Source organism: Rhea americana, unplaced genomic scaffold, assembly GCF_003343005.1.
Source record: "Rhea americana isolate MKP2758 unplaced genomic scaffold, rheAme1 scaffold_223, whole genome shotgun sequence".
Taxonomy (NCBI): domain Eukaryota; kingdom Metazoa; phylum Chordata; class Aves; order Rheiformes; family Rheidae; genus Rhea; species Rhea americana.
The window spans coordinates 1,220,028-1,234,457 of NW_028186339.1; the positions used below are offsets into that span (position 1 = coordinate 1,220,028).

The 14,430-nt window shown below is 36.3% G+C and overlaps 1 protein-coding gene across 3 annotated transcripts in view; it reads right to left on the reverse strand.

Moving 5' to 3' along the window:
- MACROD2 (mono-ADP ribosylhydrolase 2) overlaps positions 1-14,430 on the reverse strand; it is an 880,037-nt gene that overhangs the window by 660,594 nt on the left and 205,013 nt on the right. For all 3 annotated transcript variants that reach the window (XM_085305606.1, XM_085305605.1, XM_085305604.1), the window contains exon 4: positions 10,572-10,601. In XM_085305606.1, coding sequence (XP_085161732.1) covers positions 10,572-10,601 — 30 coding nt within the window. The remainder of the gene's footprint in view (positions 1-10,571; positions 10,602-14,430) is intronic.

The following is a 14,430-nucleotide window of genomic DNA, read 5'->3' on the forward strand; positions in this document are numbered from 1 at the left end:
TGATAATATAAAAGGAACAGACTAAACTGTAACAGTAGAAGCGTGACGAAAAATATTTTGTTCTTTGCTACTGTGTCTGTAGCCAAAACTACAACACTCAAGCTTCATCAGTCCAAAAGACAAAAATTTGATTTTGAATTTTAGAAAGATAAATTAGCTTTAAAAGAAACTTGAATTATAAACACTACACATTACAATGTATTCATGTAAGAATAAGGAAAAAGATGTCAATAAAGCAACTTTGTAAAGAAAAAAAAAAAAACCTAAACTATTTTACACGTAATTATTACCTAGCATTTTTAATGGTAAACCATTAAAAATCTTCTGCTGTTGAAAGAGGTTAGATCTGGTACATAGTAAATTAATACATTTCTTAAAGCTAGAAGACTGTCTTTCTGTAATCAAAAAGATTTTAAAATGCTTTATTATTAATAATATACAAATTCAAAGTAAAAGTAAACAGGCCTTCTTTAATTTACACAGAGAAGCCCCAAATGAGAACAATGAATTGCTATTTATTTAAAGTGGTTATAATTACCACTGGTAATTATAACACACCAGATTTTTCCCACAGAAACATTTTATCTGGTCAGTGTAAAACTGGTCATAGAGTAATACCCCCTCTCTAATTGGTGGCCCTCCTGCCATTCCTTAGAGAATTTGCCATGTAACCCATTAATTAAGGTCTCATTATGAGAATGTTGCTTTGAATAGAATATGTTTTCTCTTTTTCCAAATAGCATCATGTTTCTACCCATGAAACTTCCTAGTACTAAAATTAAAATTTGTATTCATTCTATTTGCAAAACAGATACAGGCATTATTAAACCCCAGTGAGCTACACTTTGCCTTCAGAGATCTGATTTTTACACTTTATCTATTTGGACCTTTTGCAAAACACATGGGTTCCATATCTCATTTTCTCTACTGTAGAATATAGAAAACATTACTTCTCTATTTACAGAGCAGTTAGGATAAATGCACCAAAAGTTTGTAGAGTATTGATTCTGTGATAATAAAGCTCATACGGATGAGGTTTCATCATGTGTTTTCTTTCATAACAAAGCCATCTTCAGCCATTCCCATCTCCAGTTCCTTCATTCCTCCTCATATCAGTTCACTGTTTCCCAGTAAAACCAGTTCTAAAAATAATGTCTAAACTGAAACTGTAAAAYGATCTATGATGAAGTAGAAACCCTAGGAATGGGCTCCTTTTTTCATTGTTCCTTAACACAAAGCATAGAAGCAGACCATTTTGCAGCTTATCCTATGGCATGAGGATGACAATTAGCAACTGGAAGGAGAAATTGCTTTAGAAGGCTGCATTACCAACCAGCTGGATCAGTGAGCAAAGATGAGGAACTGCAGAGACTGGCTGGGATTTGGAAGTTTCCACTGGCTCTGAAAGCCAAGTTCCATGTACATACGATTTTTAATCTTTTATTAGCAAATAGTTCATCAGACACTATATTTGGGTTTCTTTTGTATTATGTCAAAAACTCATTGCACTAAATATCTACTAAATATTGCATCTGATAGATGGTTCTCAAAACTGAATAGAATAGAGCTGTATGGATAGGCACACAGAGAACAGTGAAGGACAAATCTTTTGGAGATTCAACTGTCTTTGCCAGATGCTCTGCTGGAGATTTTCCTGGCTTCTGAAAAGCAGCATGTTATAATTTATAAGCGCTTAACACAGAACAAAGAAACATTGGAAAAATGTGATCAGCAAAGAGCAGGCTATAAACAAGAGGTGAAGCTCTGTGGAAAGACTAGGTAATTTGAAATAGAAGGAAAATGCAATTCTGATTTCATCATCTTTCATTCTATGCAGCAAAAGAGTAGTAAACTCTTTCTGTATCACTATTGTTGTTATTTTATTTTTGCTTGGCTCTAGTTTAATCCTAGGTTTTATTGAAGATTTTCTCTGAAAAGATGACAACTAAGAAATAATTGTTTTCATTAGGAAAAAAAGAATAAATTATTGTACATTCTTGCAATTACAGGAGCTGTGGCATTAGCAAGATGACAACCGCTCAATTTCACAGTCAATCTCTAATTTTTAGAGGATACAAATTTTCATGCTTCAATTCTGAAAAATTAAGTACAAAGTTGAGTAAATATTTGTTGCAATTTTCTCATGCCTTGCTCCTATACCAGATGTATGCTCTCGATATGTAAAGTGAGGAGCTTTGGGCCTAGAGACACTCCTAGGGAAAGCTCTACTGATTAAGAAAAAGTCTCTGTTACATACGGAGATTCTTTCCCCATACCAGGGTGAAAGCTTCAGCAAATGGTCTGGTATTTAGAAGTGCATCTCTCTTTACAAGCCAAGTACTTCCACTATCCATTTATTTCATTTGTTCTGTTTGTTTTAATCCCTGCTGTAAAAACAGATAGATGTGTTTTTTTAAAATGTTTCAAACTGAATTTAGCAATTTCCTCCTACTGAATAATATACCAACCTTGTTACAAGACAAATGAGAATAGATGCAGCTGTTAAACTCAAAAAACAGTTTTAAAATCACCAGCACCACTATTCAAGCCTAATAAAACATGTCCATGCTGCAGTGTGAAGACTTCGCCCTTTTCTCAGGGAAAGGAACACAGTCAAGATTGCCGTGCATGGAACCAAACAGCTTTGACAGCTGCCTCAGTTTACAGACTTTTCTGTACAGAAACCAACCAAATACTTTATTTTAAAATTGACTTCTGTAGACTGGAAAATATATGAACTGAAATGCCTGACTTGCTATATTTTCAGCATAACACATGGCCACAYGTGTCACTTCCTACACTCCCTGATTCTGTTTCCGCCTCAGGAGCCGTGCTCTTCACTTTCAGCCAGGGGGTGAATAACTAAGATGCTTGCACAGCACTTTGTTGAATGAGCGAAAAAAAAGTATTTTCTGTATATAAACACAGCCTCTGCTTAATACAGCCGTTGTTATATGAAAAAGTACACAGAAGCACTTGAAAAATTTCTGGGACAAATTACAAACCATCATGTGCTAACTGCATGTTGCATTCATCCTCCAGCTTGAGAAAATACATACATATACCTATAAATATATATCTATACAAATACACAAATGCCTATTGCATATTTAAATATAAGCGTTGTAAGACACACACTTATCTATATGTAAAAAAATGACTGACATTGTTGGAGCAGATGTACAATTCAAGTAAAAAACATTTTGAATTGCCATATACATCATGTGATAGACTATGGAAGGCTTTTGATCTCTAATAGGAAAAAAAAAAAAAAGAAAAATATTGCTTATACAAACGTTTGCCTTTCCTCCTTGGATTTTTATCACGAGCACCTTAATTTCTCTATGACCATGAACTGAAGGTGTGTCTTAGTTTAACAAAAATTAGTACCATATATTTATTTATATACATTTGTGCACGTACACATATGCACACAAAGTTTGTCTTTCTGAAAAGACTGCAGGATTCCGTCACAAATATATAGCCACACATATACACGTCCGAATATATATATATAAATATATATAAAGGAGTGAAAGACAGAGAGAGATAAAAGGAAGAAACCATGCATGTTCATTTTTTAGTTTTAAGTAGATAATGTAATTATCTGAAAACAAAAGAAAAGAGGGAAAATCAATCTGACAGCCTATGGGAGATCCAAGTCCCCCAGACTAGGAAACAAGTCCCATGTTAAGCAGGAGCTTTGTGGACTCAACATATTCAGCAACTGATGAGTGAATCATGTCATACCACTTTCTAATTAAGTCAAGACAGCAGCAACATCAAAAAGTTGAGAACAGAGATAAGCTAGTGTGTGTGATCTGCACATGTTACATTTTACATTACATTCATGACAGAAACATACAGACACGTTCCTATTCTGTTGGCTGGACATATCTAAAAAAATCTGCCATTAAAAAAAGTCATCATATATGTACATGCCATGAAATATGAAAGTTAACACTTTTAGATATCAGTTCCTGTGGGGGGAGAAGAAAATGTTTTGCTATTGAAGTAACTGCTGGCAAAGTGTAATTAACGGGATGTAATTAGGGAACATACAACTAAAATTGTTAAAAATCCATCCAGAGACTTCTTGTTTATGATTATTACACATTACCATAAGCATTTGTAAAATAACTGGAAAAAGAAAAGTAGCACCCTATCTAGGTAAAGAGCAAACTATACATCATATATAAAACTAAAAATGAAACTTTAAAATAGGGCACATTTTAAATACAATCATAGCAACTCCAAAAAGGGGAGTGTGGGCTGTTTTTTTTTTTTTTTTTTTTTTAATAAATTATGCTTATTTATTTATCTAGCTATTATCACTGTGTCTCCAGATACAGTACAAAATGAACCCCCTCCATCAATTTTAATTAAAGCTGAGCTAAAACTCACATGTGGATACCCACTGTAATAACAGAAGGTAAAAAGTAAACATACATACATGGATTTAAGAAAGAAATAAAGGAAGTCTCAAGAATAACACACCTATAGAAAGACCTAGTTAACACAGGAAGTTTGAACAAATTCTATAAAACAGGTAAAATTACAGAGAAATTCATTTACTTTGGCACTTTTCAAACAAAAATCTTATAAATAGTATGATGATCCTCGGTTGAACCAAACACCTTGAAAAGGTTACCCTCTACCCTGAGCAACTGGGCTTCCAACTGCCCTGATCAACTGCTATTACAGCGGCACAGAAATAGATACAGAAATGCATAAATATTAAAATCTTAATTGGTTGACATACTGTCATAGTGGGAGAGCTGGTGCATACAGCACCTCCCAAACTCCAGTCTATTTAAAGAGATGAAAAAAAACAGCATGTAAATAGTAAAAAGAGACAAAGCACTTTAGCAGAAAATCTTATAAGATGCAACAGCCAGAAAGAGMCTTATTAGGAATGAAGGCTGATGTCCACTGGTATGAGATAACATTATTTGCTAGGAAATTTTTTGTATCTTCATAGCTATTACCTAAATACCTAAGRAACGATGATGCAGTGTACAAAGCAAGTAGGTTTTTGAAGCTAGATGAAATCCAAAAAGAAGCACGTTTGTTCCATGTAGCCATTTGTTGCAAGCATGCCCCGATATGACAAATTTATTTGACATGATACAAGGAAATGCCAACAAGCTGACATACAAAATACAGAATAATATTGCTTATTTTCTTGCATGAAAGAACCTTGACGGTGCTCCTTTCTCTAACTCTTTTCTTCTCTCAAGGAATATTGTGATGTTATATGCACGTCATGCACAAATTTGAACTTTGGATTTAAACCTTTGCTTGACTTGCATTTAAATTAGGTAAATATCAGGCTCAAGCCCTGTGAAATCCAAAACTGCATTTTGTCCTGGTTCAAGATGGCACAGGCTTGTCTTCTACCTGATATAAAAGTGAAGGGACTAGCATAGGGCTAGTCTTTATAAAGTATTTTTGTGTATTATTATGGGGTGCCATTCCTGCCTCCAGTTTTCTCTTGTACAGTTTTCACTTCTAAAGCTAATGAATATTCATCTGACAAGTAAGTCGATGTCAAGCTACTATTCAGATAGTGAAAAAAAAATCAGTATTTTTTAAGGAGAAGCTGGCTAGAAATGACCAGTAGTGCATCTAAGTCATAGTTGTGATAGTAAACATTTTATCTTTGGCCAAGAAAAGGGATATCAAAAGAATGTATGTCAACTGCTCCTTTCTGCCACTACTGATCAGATAATCATCGGCCTTCTGAACTCACTAGCCTGCAATTAATTAACAAACAGACAGGGTGGTGGGCAAACACAAGTAACTTTGTAGCAGCACCTGAAGAGCATTTATCCTGTACTTCTATAGAACTAGCAATATTCATGATGGTTTTGTTAAACACTTGCCATTTCCATCTTTGAAGATGGACAACTCAAGCAATCACCACAAACCTGGACACGAACAGTATGATTCAGTTGCTTAAACACTGGTACCTAGAGCTTTCTGATGCTCCAAAGTCCCAATCAGGCCTTCAGCTGTCACTGGGGAAAGGTACAGCTCTCCACTGAGCCCTGTGTCATGCCTGCCAGACCCGTGCCTGCATCTCGCAGGGCCTACTAAACGGGCGCTAGGTGCTAAATGTTCCCCAAATGGCTGTGCTGCTTACTCACTCCCAGTCCCCGAACACATCCTGAATATGTCCTAAAGATGCCAACAGCCTCCCACCTGCTCACCAGCTTGCTGGAAAAACAACAAGTATCTTGAACAACTGGGTCCATTCCAGTCTTCCCCTTTCAGCCCATCTCTATTCAGCTCCAAAGAATATTTCATTAGATTCCTGCAGTAGCTGCTCCCATTTTGAAGTGGTGCACATAGCCACATGCAAACTCTATCTCCTCTGGCATGAGATTTTGTGCTCAGCCTCAGAAAAAGGCTGCAGACATTGAATAGCTAACTTCTCTCCAAATAAACCAGTTTTCCTGGATAGAAGTCAGTCAATGGTAATTTCTTTCCAGCAGGAGAAAGTAAAATTTGCTTCTGCCACTATTACAATGCAACGAGGTAAAGGTCAACCCAGGTGGTAATCAAATCCCACTTTCAGAATGGGGCCTGGCTGATTATGTATAGACTGTCCCCAATTTCATACAGTATTCATGAAGAGAATACAAGTGCTCTGTATCATGACAGCTGCTTAAAATGATGTGCCTGCCAAACTGTATCTTGGCAAGCTGGAGAGATAGGCCTGGTCTAGATTTAAGATAAACTAACACACTTATGCCTGTATAGGATTTAATTTTCTTAAAGCCCTTAAAAACATGTAGTTATACTGGCAAAATGAGAAAGACACAGCAAGTGAGACAGCAAAGTAGACAGACTTTTGGGGGCAATTGACTTGAGTCCAAAGAATGCTACCAAAAGAATGCTTTGCTAATGTAGCCTGTCTCCTCTCAGACTTTGTAAATACAAATTACCACATTCAAGTACAAGGCTCACAAAAATTACATTAATAAGATGACACATTGAATGGTAATGCTTACTTCTCCACCCCTATGAATAACATAGGCAATAAAATTTTATGGGGAGGGGGAGAACAGTAGCTTACTATTTTATATATACCCTCAATTCAAACTCAAGTAAGAAAGGCAATCCAGAAATTATCATGCAACAAGAACTTGATTACAATCAGCAAATAAAGTAAAGGAAAAATAACCCACAAAGGAAATAACTGGAAAAGAGGTAGCAGGGAGCGGAAGGGAGGACAAAAAAAACCAAAAAACAAACAAACAAACAAACAAAAAAAACGACTCCAGAACACCAATGGTGAGGAAAATAATTGGATCTTGTTCAGGTTGCTTTAATAGACAAAGTACATGAGATTACATACTTGCAATCTATTAAAACTGTAAAGGAAAAAAGAACTGCCATGCAAAATAGGGCATTTCAATTTTTGAACAGCCAGAACTCATGATATATCTTAAGAAGGGACCTCTTTCCATCAAACTATCAATTGTTTTATCCYCACCTTCTCCAAAGAAGGTATCCTTCATAAGATAAGCTTAAAAGCACAAAAACTTTTACATGAACATGGACAAGATCAGATTTCTAGTTTTCATTTTTTGTAAAACTGAGGTATGTATTCATACCTCCAACAGTGAAAGTGAGATTTAGTTAACAAGTGTTACTGAAGAGATCTGAATTCTATTAATGGAAAAAACTATACTGGTATATTATACTGGAATAGTTATGCATTATCATAACTATACAGCACCTGCAATTAAAAGAAGGCTGGTGGTTACATATGTAATAAAGTTTTAATAATTCACTGGTAATATTTCACACAGAGTAATGCTGCCACTTACTTCTGGAAAAGGGAAAAATGTATTTATTATTTTAAATCCAAAACCTTACAACTGAAAATTAAATGTTCTCTTTTATTGGGAATGTTCATTTTTATATAACAGGTTAGTTTCCCAAGAAATATTGACTCTACGCAGCACAGGCCTTCGTTTCACTCTCCTCCAACTCTCAGACAAGGTGGATCGGTCACAAGCATAATGCAGGAGTTGAGTTGTCTGGGCTCTAGGTGTCCTATTTCTGCTTCTCCAAGTTAACGCCAACCTGGAAAAAGTTTTGACTGCTCTTGTCTAAAAGAGCAGGTCAGTACACATTTTCAAGGACTGAGGCTCAAACATCCCATGGCTGCTGTCCAAAATTAATACCATTTCAGAGTGAAATTCTCAGCAGGGAGTCTGCTGAAAAGATGCTTCTGTTGTCAAGATTTTTCTTCAAGAGATTTGGAAAGCCTWAATTAGTTTACTCTACAGTGGAAGTGAGCTGGGATAAGACAGCAACCTGAGTGTGGCTCATCGTCACCTCAGAGTGCTTGCTACTAAACTCTTGAGTCAGTCAAACTCTAAGCTATACAATAATCAATTTGGTTATTTTACTTGTATCCCAAGCAGTGGGGTATGAGATTATTTGTCCATTGCAGATTAAAGGATTTGGGATAAACATCTGTGAGATTTGGTGATTTGGTTCATCATACTTTTTTTTTTTTTTTAATCTGCATGCAGACTGAACTAAACCAGTGGCAAAAAATATGTAGGTGCTCAAACAAGCAAAATGCGAGGTGGAGAAATGTTACAATTATTGACTGCTGTAAACAATTTGACTTCACATTCTTTCAGGAAAAATATCAGTCCAAGTGGTAAAGAACCGAGTTAGGCAAAAAAAAAAAAAAAAAAAAAACACCACTCTTTCTCATCCAGACAGATACTTTCAGTAGCAGAGAACAATTTGGCTCTGTATCTGGATCTCCAGATGGATAGTGGTTGCAAGGAATGCTGTTTCTATAGCTGAAGTTTCATTAGCTTGTTTGTCTATTCCCTTGGTAAATTATTTTAGATTCAGAAGTGCTTTGTCTTCTTTGAACAAGTGTCTTTCACTTTCCACGATTACTAGACAAAATACTGGTCAGATATAGTCCCAAAAGGCAGTTTTTGAATTGTGTAGCTATCTGATTCAGAGATACAACTGGGAAAGCAGAAAAAGGAGCACTAAATCACAGGAAAAATCTCAAATGACCATCAAAACAGACTTGCCCAGTCTGCCACCGCAGGAGTGAAGAAGGAGATCCCCATTATTTAGTGTCATGCTGAAAGGGTATCACCTTCTGAAGCAGAGTCCAGCTAAAGAGATACTACTGAAAGTCAATAACCAAAGCCTTTTTACAATAGTAGTGCTCTAGGAACCTGACTGGAATTTGAACATTTGCATTGGTTTTTTTAAGTTACCAGCTGAGAATAAGCACTCAAGAAAAGGTACAGTGAATGTTCCATATGAACATGAATCACTGGTAAAGGATTACCTTTTAAAGGATTATGTTTTAAACAAAGAAAAATTTGGTACACTGCAAAAATTGACTCAAATCAGAAGAAACAGCTTAATCCAACAGGATTATCAGGTAAGGCTTCTCTGTGCTTTAATGACAAGATATCTAAGCAGGAAACAAGAATAGTTGTATTTAAATGTCTCTGTGCAGTTGTGAAGCACCTTTTCATGTGAAAATTTGCTGCTCAGGGCTCACAAAGAATAGCTGCTTCTTCAGTTAAGGTTGTTAAAACAAAAGTCTTGACTTATTATCCTCAGTCTCACAAGCAACAGCAATCTTCTGTCTTTTTACAGAGCCCTTTCCCCCTACCCTTGCATATGTAAGCTCTGATCTYCAAGTCCTTTTAACTCTGGCCAGGAAGAAAGATTAGTAGCTGCCTGTACTGCTACTACATTGTGATATTTCCAGAACTGAGCTCTTCTACTTCCCTCTGGGAGGCACAGTAAGTAACAGAAAACCTAAAACGGTAATGATTTTTAACAGTAATCTAAAACAGTATGATTTTTTTTTTCTGAATTGTTAACACTCATGTAAGCTCCTATGGCCACAGTACTACAGTATTACAAAAGCAAAATAGAACCAGTCTTCTTAAAGAAAACAACATACATATATTCTCAAACAGTACTCACTATATGCACTTCTGCCTCTGTCTTACTAGCAGATACGTTGGTAAAATTTCTTGTAGGCACAAAAGATTTGTATCAAAATCTAACTTGATTCTTCTCGCAAACAGAATGGGGTGAACAATTCAATTAAAAAGAAAAAAAGAACTGGCAAACAAAAGCCTCATTAATTTACTAAAATGACTTTTCACCTTCTTTTAATTTTTAACATATTTTTTTTTTAGAAAAATATTTAACATGCATTCAATTTCGCCTCAAAGTAACTTAAATAAAAATCCTAACTACTTAAACGCAACGTAAGGTAATACTGTTCAGTTCACTGATGTTTTCAGTCAGCCCTCTATGCAGATCAGGGCTAATCTAAACCACAGGGTATGATGGATTCAAGAGCAGTCACAAACCCTCTGTCCTGACTGTATGTAACATTATTGACTTAGGTGATTTTTCCCATTTAGTAATTTTACRTTTCTATCTTCTGAACTTGTCACATATTGCTTATAAACAACTAAGCTCTACATTTCCTCGGCATGTATTTCACGTATGTTTAAGAATAAAGACAGTATTAAGCAAAGGCTTACCTCCTCCACCTCCAAGAAGGCTGGAATTAGCTGTAAGGAGAACAAAAGGAGAATCGTTAGCGTTCAGATTCCTAAATGTATACGGAACCAAAAAACAGATAAGATTTTCCATTGTTTGTTTCAATAACTTTGTTACTCTACACTTAACCAAAAACACTTTGTGCAAACACAATCTTTTTATTTAAATAGATTATAATCACAGTATTTACCTTTACACCATTTTGCAATATCTTTGAATCTATATGTTAATAAATAAAATTGTAATTAGAAAAGCTTTATGCACTGAATACCTCATGAAATTGCAGTCTTGAATTTATAGTTTTATCAATCATATTTCCTTTTGATTAACAAATGAAGTAAAACTATCCTTCATTTTAGAGAAACAGATTTTGATGCAACTTATGATTAGCTTTCCTCATTTTCTGTGACAGGGGACCTTAGAGAATGACGATGAACCCATTGAAAACTAAGAGAGTTTTATCACTGTTTTCAATTAAGTTACGATTTCACCTCAYATGCTTATTGGTTCTGTAACACAAATACCCAGCTATCTGTGTCAAAAACAGATAAATCATTTATGGAAAGCAATTTTCAGAGTATGGTGATCCAAGACGGTCATTCAAGTTAAACTAGCACAGTCGGAGCCCCGCCACACATTTTCCTTTCACAGCCTGGGCAAAAACAGAAGAAAAGCCTAAGCTTCTAAACCTGCCTGGAGCAAAGTGGTCACATTAGCCATATGGGAAACACAAGTTCCCTTCATACAGTAACGCAGACGAAAAAGCAAAAGCAACAGGAAAAGAAATGGTCACTGGTATTTCTTATGGCTTACTGATGAGTAAAGGAGAAGCAAGACAGCAAACCACTCCCTGCTCCAGGACAAAAGCAGACAGTAAGATATGTAGAAGATTTTTTTTTTCCACTATCCAAACTACTTATTGTTACAAGTTATTTTTTCTAAAATTTCCCTCTGCTTCCTAATTAGACAGCTTTAAAGAGCAAATTCCCTGCTGGTGTTTTTCTCCCATCATTTTGCTTGAGATTCTTACAAAAGATAGATGGCTAACTCGGGTTTCCGAGTTTCTTTTGTAGATTCTCTGTGTGCACCTTTAACATCCACTTTCAGAATCACCCTGTGCAGCTCACCTTCCCTGATACTGCAGTGAAACTGTYTCAGTTGACAAGCCAAACTTTCCATCCAAATACCATAACCAGGATAAAAGAGAGATTTCTAACTTTTAAAAAGCAACATATATCTTTAATAGTATTGTCTTTATAGTGACTCAAGCAGCAGTGGCTCTAGATTATTTAAAACACAGTGCTCTTTAAAGGAATAAAAATTCTCATGTTTATCCAGCATAACTGACATTATCTCTCAAAACGAAGTGAAACAAAGTACATGAATTATCCTTCCCAGGACTAGCAGTTTCTTCTCTCATCCAACAAGTAGATCCTTCAGGCAAAACCTAGAGTAATGTTCTCATACATCTTTCTGAGTGAAGCCTGGATCTAGTTCCTTGGAAGGTCAGATGGAGAAAGATTGGGCAAATCTTTGTTTCTAAAACATTCTAAATTGCTGACTCAGGCTTTGTTGCCATTTATGCTTTTTGGAGATACAGAAAGGCTGGAGCAAGGGCACAGACACAAAATGGAAAACTGAAAAAGAAACTAGCACAGTCGTCCACGCTTGAGCACCCCATTCACTCCATGTTGACAGCTGAACCGGTGTGGCACAGCCTTCTGCTGACAAAACGGGAAGGCTCCTGCCTCCCTTCCCCTTCTGTCATTCATCCCTGGCAAGTGACATCCTCCCTTTTTTATACTCAGGATTCCTCCTTCAGATTCAACTCAGTAAATCAGCTGAAAACTATCCACTATTTTTCTTGGTTCAGTTTTCTGACATTTTACTGAGGTGAACTAGTATGAAGAGAGACACAAGTTGCAGGCGTGTGCGACTAGGAAAGAGAAGCTGATAACACAGATAGTGCGACATCTCTCTTTTGGCTACGGCAAACTGTTAGACTACCTCAAGATCTTCAATTAACTTAACCTTCACACATTTACACCCTATGAATCAATTATTTTGCTAACACATCACCGGCACAGCTACTTTACTGTGACCCTGCATAGCAAGAAGGAGGGAACAAATATTGCCACACACAAATTGCCTTTGAAAAGATGCAATAATAGTAATGAATATCTGGGCAGACATACTGTGAAGAGTGTCACTGAACTTCAATTTCTATATAGGTACCTGCTCTAGTCCTCACTGAAATTCAGTATTAATGACAAACACAAACTAAAAACAACCAGACATTTTTACAGCAGCTTCCAAACTACTCCTTTAACTGCTAACATCACCTTCTCTGCAGTAAAACGTGTATCTCTGAGATAAAAATCAACATACTTCAAATCAGAAGAAAATAAAAATAACAATGCTATCTAATGCAATGGATCTGCAATGCAAGATCCTTCTTTTTGGCATGCTAAGATGAATGTACAATTTCCATTCTTGTTTCAGAATGAATGGAGTTCTAGGATTTCAAATATTACCTTTGAGAGCTACATCTAAGGTCTGCTAAATTTCACTGTTAGAAAAGTTTCCACTGCTGAGAAAACACTTCTTCTGATACCCAGCCAACATTCCCACTGTAAACTCTCATTTGTTGGCTTCTCAGAGAATCGTGTGTCTCTCATTAAGTTTTTCCAACAATGTTCATCTTTCTAATCCTTTCTAAAACTTGCTAAAAACATGTAGCACAGATCAGCATCACACACTTCTCTATAGAAACAGCAACAATGTTTCAAACAGATTTTTGGCTTCAGTGCATCTATTAAAGCTATTGGAAATGCAGTAATAATTTATAGGCTTTTTTTCTTTTAAGCATTATGCTTACATACTAGAAGAAATATCAAACTATTTTCCTACGATGCCAGGAAAGGCCATGACTCAATTGTATTTGCATTATACCTTCCAGAAACATAATSCGTCACTCAAAAAACGAGAGCTTCTATTTTTTGATTTTTCTAATTGTGACCAAAAGGTTCAGTAAACTATACCTCTTTTTCACTTTTGAGAAAGTTTTACCATTAAGAAGTAACTTGCCACTTTGCATCTTAAGAACACCCTTCCCCAGCCAGAGCACTCGACACTACAATTTTCACCTTCTATTGTGAGGGCCACCAGTTAACTTGGATTCGGAGAGCAGGTTGGCACAGCCACACAGCTGTAATCACATCTCATTACGTAGGAGCAAATATGGCCTCTCTTCTCAGGCACCCAGTGTAACCCACACTTGAATTTCACCCAGCAGCGCTCCTAAAATGTTAAGCCTAGCAAAACACCTTTATATGGGCTCTTGCTGCAAAGGTTCAACTATGGTTGGACCATACAGGTAGAAGCACTGTGGCACTCTCCAAAACCTGATGCAGTCCACACTGCTGTCCAGGTTGCACCATTACCCTGCATGCACACACAACTCCTCCACATAAATCAAGACATGTCCAGTCTTAAGTAATACACATGACAACATTTGTAGACAACTAGTAAATCCATCTTGGTGAACCTCTTGTCCTTATTTCTCCATTTCAGACTTAAACACATGATTCTGAAGTTATATGAAACTTGAGGGGGAAAAAAGAGGAAGACTGTTCTATTTTCAAGACAAGGAACAGTGAAAGAAAACAAATAAGCACGAGAGTAGCTCCAAAGAAATGTGAAGTAAAGACTTCTTGTACCTTATTTTATTGCATGCTGACCCATGCAACCTTCCTAAAACTGCGTCCTTAAAAACTGTGATCTAACAGTTTCCTGCACATTAACTCTGAAAATCCAGTCAAAATAGGTTTTGAAATGTAA